Here is a 13,822-nt window from a genome sequence, read left to right on the forward strand (position 1 = left end):
GTTCGACCAGCAGGTGTTTCGCATATGTAACCTTCGCAATTCCCTTAATCGAAAAGTGTGGTAACATCCGGGAGTACGATATCTTAGCGAACGGATAGAAAATCCAGTATTTTTCGAACACTAATTCGTATTTTACTATGATTATATAGATGTATAATTTTAAATGGTTATAATATCAGAGGGGCGCCGCACTTCCATTTATCTATTTCTTAAGGGATTCAGGTAAGGGGGATGTATAACCCTAAACATTTGAAAAATTCCTTTGCAGTGTATTTTATTATTATGCACTTATTCTAAAAGCAGAAAAAGAAATTTATCGAGCAATTAATACGCTGTTGACTCAGAAATGTCTTGTGATTTTCAAAGGTTTGTCCAACGAAGGAGTATCGAAACAGAGTTCTCCGAATGGCTTAGTAGAAACTTCATGTATATTTATTTTAGCCTACATATACAAAAGAAATTAAAGCACATTACAACGTAATTTCGGAGAGCTCAAGCTATGAGATTTTCGACTGTTTAGTTTCGAGGAATACCTAGATAGTACCGAAAAATGCTACACTCTTTTTTTATAAACATTTATCAAATAATTTTTAATGCGTTGGCTGATGCCTTAACCAAAGGTCATACTAAATTTACCAGAAAAGTTTCTTTTTCTTTAATAAATCAATTGTAGTGTTTGAATGAATGAGCTTTAGTAGGATGTCCACTGGTCAATTAAAATTGTAACTTACTGACATACATTAGCAAATTTGGGCACAATTTCTAATTGTTATTTGCTTCTCATGGTTTCTGATATGCGTTTGATGCAAAATACTCGGGATTTTTGTATTTCGGCTGATTTAATTTTAATTTTAATTTTTTTTTATTTAAGTCTCTCTATACTCATTACTGTGGTCAATTATATTCCTTGAGTTTATTAAATCTTTTATTTACAGAGTACAATTAATTAAAATGGAGCCAAAAAAATAACCCTTGTTAAAAATTTTTTTAAACTGTTAATTCCCTCCCCAAAAAAAAGATTTAAAAGGAAAATGATTAAAAAAAACGAGAAATAAAATTTCATGTAAAAAGATAACTTTGTATAGTAATTTATATAATAAGAGCTAGTTTGTCATAGTTCACTGCTATTGTTTATTATTATTTTTTTTCATAGCACAGTATTTCAAATTAAATATCGTAAAAGACCATCAGAAATTACAAACAAAATAAGAAAATCATCGGTTAAATTAATGACATTCAAAGTACCACTTTTCGTTCCTCTGACAAACGTTGCTACGCAACCTTGATTAGCCGTACTAGCAAACCCATCTTAGTACTTTGTGGGGGCTTTCATTTTAATAACCACTGCTAAGCTGCTAGTGTTAGGCATAAAACCGATAATAAGGACCATGTGGGGGTCTTCCGCATAGGTTAAACAAACAGCTGCTGAGGCGAGGTTCAGGTTATCGTGGTGCTTTTCTACGTTAATTTATCAATACAAAATAGTTTAATTTCCAAAACAAAAGTCAAGAGATATCAGCTACAATTACATTAATGATATGCATCATCCAAAGTCAGTGTACAAACAATAGATTTACGCCCGACAAATAAACCGGTATATTTTAGAAGTTCATCATTTTGTATACAATCAGTTACTTCCAAAAAATTATTGATTAAATAAGTGTTTATAAAAGATTTTTCATAATTTCGTAGTACGGTCATTATTCTCAATTTCACGTGTTTTTTTCTTTTTTTACTTCTAGGCCCATAACATTATTATTAACTATACTAGTATAAAAAATTTCTCGCTCAAATTATGTTCACAGCATGTAAATGAGATATGTTAAAATAGAAAATTCAGCTTTCAAAAAAATAATGTCTATTGCCATCTTTATTGTCATGTTGGCGGAAATGAACTTTGCATATTGGTGTTCTTGAGAGTGTACAATTTTTTTTAACTACCAACCACAAAGAATGGGAGGCATTGGTAAAAAACGGGTATGTTGAGAATGGATAGTTTAAAAGAAATACTTTATTTAAACTAATTTAATTATAGGTAAAAAAGAGGACGCATTTGAAAGCTGATCCTATACAAGAAGCAGCAATTCCTAAATCGGTATGTGCAATTTTGTAAAATTGTAAAATTTTTTAGTCCCTTTGCTAATTCTTATTTAAGATGGTAATTCGATCGGGCGCTTCTGAAGTAGGTAGAAGCTTATCTTTGCTTACTCGAGATCTTCGACATATGATGGAACCACATACAGCTATTCGATTAAAGGAGCGTAAAGCTAATAAAATAAAAGATTACTTGACTATGGCTGGACCTCTTGGAGTTACACATCTTCTTGTCCTCTCTCGCACTGACAACAATGCGAACTTGAGAATCATTAGGGCTCCTAGAGGTCCCTCATTACATTTTAGGATTCATGAGTATATGCTGAACAAAGATGTTCGAAGACTTCAAAAAAATCCTAAATCTCCAACAACAGAGTTCCTTACTCCTCCACTTTTGGTCATGAATCATTTTAATCAAAATTCGTCAAAAGACTCTCCCCATGAAGCTTTGCTAACGACTACATTTCAAAATATGTTTCCTCCAATTTCAGTCCAACATACCAACATTAATAGTGTTAAACGGGTTCTGTTATTAAACCGCCGCGACGATGGTTATATCGACCTTCGTCATTTCATAATTAGCACGAAGCCTGTGGGTATTTCTCGCCCTATAAGACATCTGTTGAAAGGTGAAAAAAAGGACTCTGATATCCCTGATTTACACAATGTTCGTGATATTTCGGATTATGTTTTACATGGTGATGGTATTTCTGGTGCAGCAAGTGACTCAGAAATCGAAGAGGATGCAACCGTAGAGATTGATCGTCCTGTACCGACTAAAACTGAAGAGAATCTACTATCGGCATCTCAACTATTAAAACCTAAGCAACAGGCAATTAAGTTAATTGAAATAGGCCCTAGGATGACATTGGAATTGATCAAGATTACTGAAGATGCGATGGGAGGAAAGGTACTTTATCACAGTCATGTCCATAAATCTAAAGAGGAAATAAAGCAACAAGATAATTTTCACGAACAGAGTCGCGCGTTAAAAGAAAAAAGAAAGAAAGAGCAAGACGAAAATGTCAGGAGGAAACGTGAAAATAAGAAAAGAAGAAAAGACCAGAAAAAAGAAGGTATTACTTCTTCGAACAAAAATGATGACAGCGGAAATGAAGGGTCATCTGCTTATTCTGATACAGAATAATATATTTGGATTTTGGGTTTTATCTTAGGTTAGAAGTATTTTTGATCAGATGGCTTATAATAGAAATACATTATATTTTACTGGTCAAATTAGACCACAGTCATGTGATAATAAAATTACGTACATTAATGGATGTACTAGTAGCAAAAAAAAAGAGCTCTAAGCAAAAGAAATATGCAGAACTGGATTATTTCATTGTCTAATTATTTTGTATACAACAAGAGATAATTAATAAATGAGTTTGTGTATTACACAGACATCAAATGAAATATTAAAAATAAATAAAATAAATAAAATAAACAACGTGGAAACCAAAAGCAACCACAACTGAAAAATCTTTTAATTTTGGCTTTTAAAACAATACAATATCAAAATCATTCTCTTCAGTCATCCAAGAATAGCCGATTTTATCCAAAAAGCATTTGATTTTTGTCGGTAACCCACTCATGTCAGGTGCATAACTGCAAATTACATTGAGAAACCTATCTAATTCAGGCTCTAAAAAACCTTTATCGTGTTTCCATATTTGAATAGTAACTTCCATTAAACCTGACCAGTATTCTTCTTCCTGTTCCACCTGAGAAGGCAAAACTAGTTTTTTCTTCCTAGACTTATGTACAATATTGGTAACGTTGTCGTACCAATCCGCTGAGCAATGTTGCTGAATAGTTTTAACAAATTTGCTACGACAATCAACAGTATTGTAAGGAGGGGGAAACTCAGACCCTTCAATATTCCAACATAATTCAAGAAGGAAGTCTCGAGCTATGCGAGCTAAAAAATTCTGTAAGTTACATATTAAACTAGATGGCAATCCACTGGTTTTGTTTGTCATGCTTATAGCCACAAATGAAGAAATAAGGTAATATATTCTCCCAGAAAGTAAAGGGCGTTTGTTTTCATATAATAAAGCATATTTCTCTAAATCAGCCACAAAAACAGAAATTTCTTCACACAGTAACTGTTGAATGTAAGGTTGCAAATATATACGTCTAAAGCTGTTGTAAGTTCGGCTTAGACCCTCCAGTAGTAACAATGAATAAAACATAGCTGCTAACGAGCCTTCACCAAGGTAACTCAATAAAAGTTCCTTTACACAAAATTTCCGAAGAGAAGAAATCTCGACATCCCATTTGCTGGAGCTATTTTGATTATGGAATCCCATAGCCAGCCTTAAAAGATTAGAAGTTTCAGTTTGCTTTTGTTCTAGCAGAGCAACATCAAAATTTGCTTTTAGGAAACTAAACAAAGCATTTTGAGAAGCTGAATTTGTGAGAGTTTTTCTCGCATAACTTCGTAACCTCAAGGCCGTATATTCGAGACGCTCCGGTGGTTGGGGGAACTTAGTTGAGTCCATAAAATATCTGAGGGCAGGAAGGTTACGATCATTTGCAAATTGACTACAATACTGTAAAATGTCTCCGACAACACGTTGTGAATTAATAACAAACAAAGAGTGAGTATCAGAAGAATGACCATTTGTCTCATAACTATGCTGCATAGAAGACAGTAGAGAGGATAGGTAATGAATAAACAAGCTCTGTAAATATTGAGAGCTCGCGAAACCATTTGTCTTGGCATCAGCATACAGTTTTGCCATGTTGCAAAACACAGCTGTTAATAAATTCAAGTGAACCGACTTAAAGTAATTTATACTAATTTCCTCAATTTTGACGGATATCGGTAAATTAAGCAAAATAGGATTTTTTAGGTTTTTCTGTAATAACAAAATCGTAAATTGTGCAGCATGATCCTCATCTAAAGCGCCCAGTGATTCAAACCATACAGTTAAGACTTTTTCCTCATGTTTTTTAATAAAAGAATCATTATAAGATATAAGGAAGGAATAAAACGTGGTACTGAGAGATCTTTTCAAAGGAGTGTTACGAATCCTTTCCCAAGACTCAGACCCAAAATCGATATAGTAACTCCAGTCATTGATTTTCGCTTCTACAGCAAAACTAGCACAAATTGCCATGCACTCCATTAATGGTAAAAGTAAAATACGAATATAATTTTCTTTGTCCTCGTCATTTCCAACGAGATAAGATATCGTTTGATACAAAAAGGGTGAAACAAATGTTCTCAATATTTGAGCCACTTCGTATTTACGTTCAAACTTTTCTTGTTCTAAAATGAGTGTGTTATCATCCAGCACATCAGAATCAAAGTAAGCATCTTGACTATCATGCGAAGTGCTACCAACAACGGTAACCTTAGGTGGCTCTGTATTAGATTGATACTGCAAAAACTTTTTTAGAAATAAAATACACTCCAGAGTAACGCGAGGAGGAAAAAAATGAGAGTCTTTAAGAATGCGCCGGCATGACTGCTCCGTCACCAAAACGTTTATCCTACTAATATAAACTGAAGAATTGGGAATTAAATCTTGAAGGGAATGGAAAGCTACAATTAGCGCATTTTCAAGTTGATGTTTCGAGTATTCAGCCAATTGCATCTCACCAACAGAAGTTCCATTTGAAAAGAGAGCAAGATATTCATCAAATGTAACTTTTAAAATGGAATTAAACCACTCCATTCCCTGAGCGAGTTCATAATCAGTTCCCTCTTTTATCACATACTTCATTAGGTGAAGCCATGCTTTTAGACTAATTAAACGTGCCTTAAGATGAGAATTATCGACGATTACAATATCCCTAATGCGATTTAAACTGGGCCTACAATTCTCGGGTGCTGCCCAATAAAGACAAATAAGAAGAGTGTGAGTATGTTCCAAAGACATAAAGTCCTTAATTGAGAATGGACTTTCTCGCGTGTATTGACGTGAATGTAAGGGCTGTAATCTGGATACTATCCTCTTGATTGAATTTGTATTTTCATCTACTTGCCTCAAACGGCTTATAGAAATTAAAATAACTTTTAAATAAATTACAAAACATGTATCAAGAGCAGTTACATGAAGATTTGGAGGTCTGTCAAGTGACTTAACAAAATCAGGAAAGTCAGTTGGTGTATCTTCAGATATTTCAGAAGAAAGGTCATTAAACTTTCTATGGCTAAAGAAATCGAATATCAAAAATAGGATTTGAGCCACATCCTCCCAACGCCATTCAGATATGAGAAAATGAATTCGAAGAAACACTGTGCGAAGGTATCGCTCAACCACTTTAACATTGTGTCCGTCCTTATGCATTTTAAATGCACTTTCTGAAACTCTGATTATCAGTGGCCAAAAACTATTGTTTCCTGGTGAATGAGTCGTTCCATTAAGCCCAATTTGGAAAACGGGATTGAGCGTCATTATAACATACCAAATTTTTTCCATTTCTAATATAGACAACTCCTTTTTTTGAAGATCAAAAAATGAATTCACCTGTTCCCACAAAGCATATTTCTTCTTATATACATGAAAAAGAATATGATTTAAAATTGACCAAGATTCCAAAAAAAGAGTGTCAATTACAGTCGTATCTGAAGCTTGAATTCTCAAATTCCGATAACATTCCAATAGACCAGATTGACCAGCAGAAAGAAGTTTTGAAATCAAATCACTTGCCAGCCAGGAAACTTTATTAATGTTTTGCTGATTTCCAAGTTCAAATTCACAATAAAATACAACTTGAAAAGTTTGAAACAACACAGCTATTTTTTCAACCAATTGTGATCTATTCAACCCCGATATAGAAGAAACACGATCATTGACTAATGCATAGGTTTCTAAAAAGGAGGAAGCCAAGTTAACCAAGCCCATTGATACTTGAGAATGAAGAATAAACGCAGAGCAAAAAGAAAGTAGATTGTACAAGTCAACAGTTTCAGAGTTTGTAAAGTATGGAAGATTTTCTAAGACTGTCTCAAAAGTGTCTTTTAATTTTTCGAATGTTTTAAAAACATCATCCTGGATATTGAATAAACAAGAAAAAGCATAAACAGACTTAAAAGGATGTGTGACGATGTCCAATTGAAGAATAGAATTTAACCCTTGGGTTTTTATAAAGGAGTTGTTGGGCAAACTAAGTCCCGGTCTAAAAGTTATGACATTAAATGTAGTAGACCAAATACCTATATTCCAAAAAGGATTTACATCTGTAAAATAATTAGGGTTTGAAGAGGATTGAAAAAAGACGGTGTCAAAATCGTCTCGTATAAATCGTTGAGCCTTCTGCTTTCTTGAAGACTTGCGGATCTCAGTATTTACTTGGGGTACAGCTAAAGTCCCCTCATAACAATCATGTTCTCTTTCCTTTGAGTTTAATTCAATATTGTCCCTAATGTAATGGTCTAATTTGGCAACTTTTTGGCATTTGTCATGTACTGTATGAGTCCTTTTTAACTTTTTGGATTTTTTGTATGAAACGTTATTAGAAAAAAGAGAAGAAAATAGCTTTCTTTTTTTTAAGAGTTCCTCGCTAAAATTTTGAAGATGACTCAAACCGTTATTTGCTGCTGTTTTAGCGTTAATATTTACACTATGCTTTTTAGAATTAACAGAAAAAATATTTCCACCAACTGACTTAGAATCTGAAGGCTTTTTGTAAGAATGAGATTGTTGAACAAGCTCATGTTTACCTGAATACCAATCAGAAAGAACTTGATCAATAACTTGGCGATCGGATTCTTTGTCGAAGGAAAAATACTTTTTGGAATCCATTTGTCTTTTTCTTCTAATCATTTTTGGAATATGAGATGAACTTCGAGCAAACACCCTCAAAAACTTTGGCGCCTTTTTCCCATACGATTCAAGGATAAGGTCTGGTAATTTTTCCACTTCGACATATTTAAATCTATTTTTTTTCATTTTGGTTTTAGTTGTGCGATAGACAGGAATAGTAGAAACAGCATTGGCTGCTACATTTAGCTGAAAGGGGTTTTCCGACGTCAAAGAACTTGATTTTTTAAGAGCGGATAAACTTCTTTTAGGAAGCCATAATTGATCAACCACATCTTCTTTCAACCAGCCATTATCACGAGAAATTGAATCTAAAAACTCGCTGGTGTCAAACCGTGAATCATCAGTTGGTGTTGGCGTAGAAATGCTATTGTCAGAATCCGATATTTCGTTTCCTAATTCACTAGATAGTTTAGCTGTCGATCTAGGATGCAACTTCCGTCGAGCCACACCTTTTATTTTTTCTCCCTCAATAACACTCTTGTGTAATGATGTCTTTTTTTTGACACCTCTATTTTCCAATTTTTTTTTTTCTTGAAGAGTTAGAAATGATGGTGGTAAAACTCCTCGTAATCTTTTCTTTAAAGTTTTCAAATTCAGATCACTCACAGTAGAATTCGATGAGATATTTGTCATAGACTGATCCGAATCGGAAAGTAAAGACTCAGATTCTAAAGCCTCTTTGCTAGTTGAGGTTTTCTTTCCTTCAATAGTAGACGACAATGCGAGGTCATTGTCAGCTGTATTCAGATTAGATTCCTTTGAATGATCTTGCTCAGTATTAGACTCATCATCATCGCTATCAGATATTACAGCTCCATACCTTCTAAAGCGATGAGTAGAGGTCAAGGGTGGTTTACGTGAAGAAGCACGATTACGAACTATAACATTTACAGGTTTATGAGAGGACTTAGAAGTAATAGATCGATCAGAAGAAAAACCATGCGGTACGGTGATGGGTACCAAGCCTATTCTTTTAAACTCTATTTGATGCCTTAAGAAATCGTAAGTATAAGGCCGGGTTTGCTCAGGACGTCTAGGGCGAAAATCTCTTTTAACAACAACCGCTTCGTGTTCGGCATCTTTTTTAAAAACCTCAGTTCGTTTGTTTTCTTCTTCCCTCTTTGTTTCAGCTAAATTTTGATCACTTTTTTCAAAAGAAACATTCCTATTCAATTCGGGCAATGAAGACACCGATGACTTTGTAGAACCGATGGTGGTTTCATTGTTCAGAATTTCTAGCTTATTTTGATTTTTTTCTTTAGTAGCCGGCGTAATTCCATCGTATTCATTTCCACGTTGTGAAATTAAAGACCCATGAGTATTTGACCATTCACTTCCAGAATCCTGAGAGTCAGACACATGGTCAAGTAAAAGGAAACTATTCATCCTACAAACCCATGGGAAAGATGGTATTACATAAGAGGGCTTAGAAGAGTTCTTTCGATTTTAAAAAGTGTCTATATGGAGGTCCTGTTGCATACTCCAGTTAGCAAAATAGAAACACCATTGAGTAACAAGGAATAGGTAACATTATTAAATACCTAACAAAAGCCGCAAATATTAAAAGATAAATTGCTTAAATGGGCTTTAAAAACAAATATTGAAAGTATAAAAAGTCTATCTTCTATTAAAACATATTAAATTTCAGACATATAAAAATTTTAAAGTCAGTTCGTTTAGCCAGTTCATTAGAAGATCTTCGGATTCATCTTGTGGCTTTATGAGAGAAATAATGGAAATCATCTGGACGAGTAAAATCTGCTGCTGAGTATTCAATTGAGGAATTTCAATGAATCGATTTGTCTTTTTCAGCTTTGGCATTACAACAAATTTACGAAACACCCAAATAGAAAACAGTTTCAAATCTATATTAGCACTCTTTTTTAACCAGTACGTTTTCATGGGCTCTTCAAATAATTGAGCAATCTCAAATTTTGCAAAAGTAACAGGCAAAAACGTAGCTTCGATATACGGCAATATTTCTAAATAAAAAATCGACCACACCTCAACAAGATAGTGTAGAAAGGAAGACTCATTGCTATTCATACCCAGCAATGAAATGTCAATTATCAGTCCAATTCGCATATTTCCCAAAAGCTCTTCAAAATCGCTTATTGCTTCGCAAGCGCATATACACCGCAGCACTAAAAAATTTAAATCTTCGATAATAACCTTTTTTTTCCAATTCTTCTTATCCTGTTCGGTGTAACGATGTTGCGGAAATATTGGTCTCATAGCAATGTTTAATTGTTTCCACGCTACCAACACAGTTAGCGGTCTTAGTTTATCAATTGCAGTTAATCGATGCGACATTTTATATCGCTTGAGAATAGAGAGTTTTCCCTTGTCAATAGATGGATGAGAGACTAGAGATCCATTAGAAACGATTGAAGCATCAGATATCGTCTTCCTTCTTTTTTTTTTAGACTTTACCGAATCTAAGTTAGATGTAGTGGTTCGATTTTCATCATTGTGAAACAAAAAAAAACAAGGGCATTGAACTTTGATAGTCGTTAACCCTAAATAAATTTTCCATTTATCCCTCAATTTCATTTCTAGCTTTTTTAAATATTAGACAATGGTAGATTTTAAAAGTTGAAATTCGTTGTTTGCATTTCTGTATCGCAGGCGTAAGTTACGTCAATAGATTCAATTACTCTATAAAAAATAAGCTTAATTTAACGAACTTGACAAAGGCTATATTTAATAACATGCGTCACGCACACTAAATAAATAATACAAAATATGAAACAGTATCACGTTAATTTTCGGATTTCTATTTTTCCAAGGTCCATTGTCGATGACTAAGTTTCTTTATTTCATGAACTTTTTTTTAAAGCCAATTTGAGCATATGCTACACCAAAAAAATGTGTATGGTCGATTTCCATGGCTCAAAGTTGTGAATATATTCATCGCTTTTGTAATACCTGCAATTCTACTATATGTTATGCTACATTATGCTTGTCTATCGCTAAATATCATATGTTAGAATATTAGCTAAGGTGTTTTTATTGGTAATTGAGAATAACTATTCTGTATACAAAAATACCCGCTGGTAACATCTATTAGATAATTACGAATAGAAGCTATAACTGAACTGAGGAACGAGGTTCAGCTGTAGGCAATATTAGTGATGGCTAAAAATGTAATCATATAGAATACTAATAACAAGTTGCTACTTACATTACCAGTATAGTGCAATATAATAGATAACAAGGAGATTTCGACGTAATCCAACGTATCGTTACAACAGATAACAAACTGCGTAGCTGATATAGGAATCCTAATAATATTTTATTCTTGGTATATTTAATAAATAATGTTGAGATGCTAAATCAACAATTCAATGAAGCCATCAATTGTCACAAAGCGTTTAATGCATTTTTAATTATTCATATTTGGTGCTCAATAAGTTTACTAAGCCTTGATGATTTAACAAAAGATTATTGCATACCTGTGCTATCAAAGCCCAATAGTATTTGCTAGTAGACTAGGAGACTTTGGTATAAGATAGTAGTGCTTTAAGAAGTACCTCTAACTAGCAACGCAAAGCCGATAATAACGTGAGTAAATTTTAAAGAACGTTGTTTAAAGTACTATATATTGACAACATATCATATCTATCCTTTACAAAAACTGTGCGGATAAAAAACGATAGTTTATTCCATCCGAAGCTTTTGCATAATATCTATCTTTTTTTTCAATTAATATTGTTGCGGAAATCCTGTTTTTCTGTTTTAATTAATTTCTTCTCTTTTTTTTCTTTTTTTTTTTTTATATACAAATAAAAGTTAAAGCAATGAACAATCTTGAACTAACGTATAAATGCGAAACAGATACTACACGTCCATTTTTAAAAAGTCTTCCCGTTGGGTTTGAACCAGTTGAAGTTGATGATTATTATATTTCCTTAAAAGAACAAGTCCGAGCAATGCAAGATCATTGCAATGAAGAGTTTACTAAGAAAATGCAAACTGAAGGAAAGAATGATGTCCCAGAGGAAAAACCCATAATTTTATAAGCGATTAATTAATAAGGACAGATCGTGTCGAACTGCATAACCATTAAAAAAACAGAAAAATAAAGCTAGACATCACTTATAAATTGCCTTTTACTATAATACGTTTTTGATGGTTTTCATTGTAACGCAAATAAGTATAAATTTTAGATATACATGTAATCTATAGCAATACTATCTAAAAATAGTCTTTCAACTTCTGTAATCTTCTAGCTGCTTCTTCTAAAGTTTCAAAAGTTTTGCAAAATGCAAAGCGAAGGTAATTCTCTGCAACTGGTGCATCTTCATCCGTATAGAATTCGGTAGGGGGGATCGTAGCAACACCAATTTCCTTCAAAATCCAATAACAAAGCTTGAAATCCCTAGGTCGATTGGCTATTTCCTCTGGAAATGGATAGTCCTTAGGTAATTTGAGTTTGGAGAAGTTCGCCATCGTATAATAACTGCCATCTGGTATAGTGTAGGGAATCTCTAATTGATCAAACGCCTTGGCTAGAATCTCAAAACGCTTTTTGTACGAAGATTTATACTCTTCATAGTAATTATGTTTCTCTGCTTCGCCAAAGGCTATGGCCAAGGCCTCTTGACAAGGGCTATTGACAGCAAAACAAATACGAGTATGAGCTGCGGCAGAATATTTGATTAGGCTTTCATCACCAATAAGCCAACCAACACGCCATCCCGTACATCCAAACGTTTTTCCGCCAGATCCAACTGTTACAACATGTTTGAAAAGTTCAGGACGAAGAGTAGCAAGCCTGACGAACGGAACAAAGGAAAGACGGTCATAGACTTCATCAGACACGACTAATAGATTGTGCTTTAATACCAAATCGGCAATTTCATTCAATTCTTCTTCCGAAAAGATCTTGCCTAGAGGATTGTGAGGTGTATTAATTACTATCATTTTCGTCTTTTCTGTAATAGCATTTCTTAACTTGTTCATATCCAGCTTCCAAGCACCTGCAGATACCGGTTTCACCGATCCTTCCTCAGGAGGTATAATAGGTACATAGACAGGAACTCCACCGTTCATGGTAATATTAGATATATATTGATCAAAAAATGGCTCCATAACTATAACTTCGTCTCCTGGGTTTAAAAAGGCCGCAAAAACACTAAAGAACCCTTCATTTGCACCTGCCGTTACTACAATTTCAGTGTCTGGATTTAAAGTACGTTTGAAATAGGGAGAATACGCTTCTGATAACGCTTTTCGTAAGCTTGGCCTTCCGCGAGTGTGTGAGTATTGATTGCAAGCAACCTCGTCGATAGACTTCTTGGCAGCATCCAAAACAAACTTTGGTGGATTATAATTGAAAAATCCTTGACTAAGTGATACAGGAGGAACTTTACATTCAGCTGTTGCTTGATTCACTAGGGTCCATACATCAGGACGGCTTGCAGCGACTTTGTTAGAAGGCCGTATACCTCTGAAGGCCATTCCTAAAAACTTGCTATTTCTGAACAGTTTGAAAAAAATTAAAAAAATCACTGCCTAATATGGCAGATCTAATACACCGGGGTGATTGTACAAAAGTGATTTGTATAGTTTGGTAGGTTATCTTAAATATTTAGACGCGGATCCTCTTAAGCAGCGATTACAAAGTAGATGGTGAGCAATAAGCACGTAATATTACTGGCCAGGTTCAAAAAGAATATGCGCATACTCATATATATTTGTACATATTTGTTTACTAAGAATAAATAAATTGCTGATAAAAATCGGCGACAGTTATAAAGTGTAAAGCAACAATTTATGAGTTTTATCTTTAACAAATAGAGCTACCATACAACTTTTCAGCTTATATATTTCAAATAAGCATCAACTTTGTTGCAATATGCTATTTATTTTCCTTTTTTGTAAATTCGTGACATACATGTTTAGGTTATACTCAATATTACTCATCCAAAAGCTGCAGGTTTATT

General features: G+C 33.9%; 5 protein-coding genes and 6 long non-coding RNA genes across 11 annotated transcripts, besides 1 other annotated feature; 6 read left to right on the forward strand and 5 right to left on the reverse strand.

Annotated features, from left to right (window-relative positions):
* The first annotated feature begins 38 nt into the window (after nt 1-38).
* Nucleotides 39-731, forward strand: SPOM_SPNCRNA.823. The gene has a single exon (NR_151203.1). It is a non-coding gene; the product is annotated as a non-coding RNA (long non-coding RNA).
* On the reverse strand, nt 140-570 carry SPOM_SPNCRNA.3082. Its single transcript, NR_192450.1, has one exon. It is a non-coding gene; the product is annotated as a non-coding RNA (long non-coding RNA).
* A 964-nt stretch (nt 732-1,695) lies between the features above and the next one.
* Nucleotides 1,696-3,411, reverse strand: SPOM_SPNCRNA.3083. The gene has a single exon (NR_192451.1). It is a non-coding gene; the product is annotated as a non-coding RNA (long non-coding RNA).
* On the forward strand, nt 1,936-3,374 carry SPOM_SPAC1B9.03C (ribosome biogenesis protein). Its single transcript, NM_001019185.4, has 3 exons — nt 1,936-1,977; nt 2,036-2,095; nt 2,156-3,374. The coding sequence occupies exons 1-3, from the start codon at nt 1,954-1,956 to the stop codon at nt 3,239-3,241; spliced, it is 1,170 nt and encodes a 389-aa protein (NP_593755.2). The 5' UTR covers nt 1,936-1,953; the 3' UTR covers nt 3,242-3,374.
* Nucleotides 3,412-3,425: 14 nt separating the features above from the next.
* On the reverse strand, nt 3,426-9,337 carry mus7 (DNA repair protein Mus7/Mms22). The gene has a single exon (NM_001019187.3). It carries the CDS (start codon nt 9,258-9,260, stop codon nt 3,594-3,596), a length of 5,667 nt encoding a protein of 1,888 aa, NP_593757.1. The 5' UTR covers nt 9,261-9,337; the 3' UTR covers nt 3,426-3,593.
* Nucleotides 8,738-8,949, forward strand: SPOM_SPNCRNA.3084. The gene has a single exon (NR_192452.1). It is a non-coding gene; the product is annotated as a non-coding RNA (long non-coding RNA).
* A 3-nt stretch (nt 9,338-9,340) lies between the features above and the next one.
* bit2 (HbrB family protein involved in TOR signaling Bit2) lies at nt 9,341-10,427 on the reverse strand (the record flags this gene model as incomplete). Its single annotated transcript, NM_001019188.3, has 1 exon — nt 9,341-10,427. The coding sequence occupies one exon, from the start codon at nt 10,425-10,427 to the stop codon at nt 9,519-9,521; it is 909 nt and encodes a 302-aa protein (NP_593758.1). The 3' UTR covers nt 9,341-9,518.
* Nucleotides 10,067-10,405, forward strand: SPOM_SPNCRNA.3085. The gene has a single exon (NR_192453.1). It is a non-coding gene; the product is annotated as a non-coding RNA (long non-coding RNA).
* A 367-nt stretch (nt 10,428-10,794) lies between the features above and the next one.
* Nucleotides 10,795-11,150: an LONG TERMINAL REPEAT.
* A 91-nt stretch (nt 11,151-11,241) lies between these two features.
* Nucleotides 11,242-13,456, reverse strand: SPOM_SPAC6B12.04C (aminotransferase class I and II). The gene has a single exon (NM_001019189.3). It carries the CDS (start codon nt 13,335-13,337, stop codon nt 12,072-12,074), a length of 1,266 nt encoding a protein of 421 aa, NP_593759.1. The 5' UTR covers nt 13,338-13,456; the 3' UTR covers nt 11,242-12,071.
* Nucleotides 11,505-12,062, forward strand: gon7 (EKC/KEOPS complex subunit Gon7). Its single transcript, NM_001356063.2, has one exon. The coding sequence runs from the start codon at nt 11,675-11,677 to the stop codon at nt 11,894-11,896; it is 222 nt and encodes a 73-aa protein (NP_001343032.1). The 5' UTR covers nt 11,505-11,674; the 3' UTR covers nt 11,897-12,062.
* SPOM_SPNCRNA.824 lies at nt 12,166-13,540 on the forward strand. Its single transcript, NR_151204.1, has one exon. It is a non-coding gene; the product is annotated as a non-coding RNA (long non-coding RNA).
* The last annotated feature ends 282 nt before the right edge of the window (nt 13,541-13,822 follow it).

Source organism: Schizosaccharomyces pombe (genome assembly GCF_000002945.2).
Source record: "Schizosaccharomyces pombe strain 972h- genome assembly, chromosome: I".
Classification (NCBI taxonomy): Eukaryota; Fungi; Ascomycota; class Schizosaccharomycetes; order Schizosaccharomycetales; family Schizosaccharomycetaceae; genus Schizosaccharomyces; species Schizosaccharomyces pombe.

Excerpts from the sequence above, each read along its gene's own strand:
- SPOM_SPAC1B9.03C (NM_001019185.4), top strand. The coding sequence starts at position 1,954 with ATGGGAGGCATTGGTAAAAAACGG. Across the intron at positions 1,978-2,035 it reads GAGGCATTGGTAAAAAACGG|GTAAAAAAGAGGACGCATTT; the intron begins GTATGTTGAGAA and ends ATTTAATTATAG. Across the intron at positions 2,096-2,155 it reads AAGCAGCAATTCCTAAATCG|ATGGTAATTCGATCGGGCGC; the intron begins GTATGTGCAATT and ends TTCTTATTTAAG.
- mus7 (NM_001019187.3), bottom strand. The coding sequence starts at position 9,260 with ATGAATAGTTTCCTTTTACTTGACCATGTGTCTGACTCTCAGGATTCT.
- gon7 (NM_001356063.2), top strand. The coding sequence starts at position 11,675 with ATGAACAATCTTGAACTAACGTATAAATGCGAAACAGATACTACACGT.
- SPOM_SPAC6B12.04C (NM_001019189.3), bottom strand. The coding sequence starts at position 13,337 with ATGGCCTTCAGAGGTATACGGCCTTCTAACAAAGTCGCTGCAAGCCGT.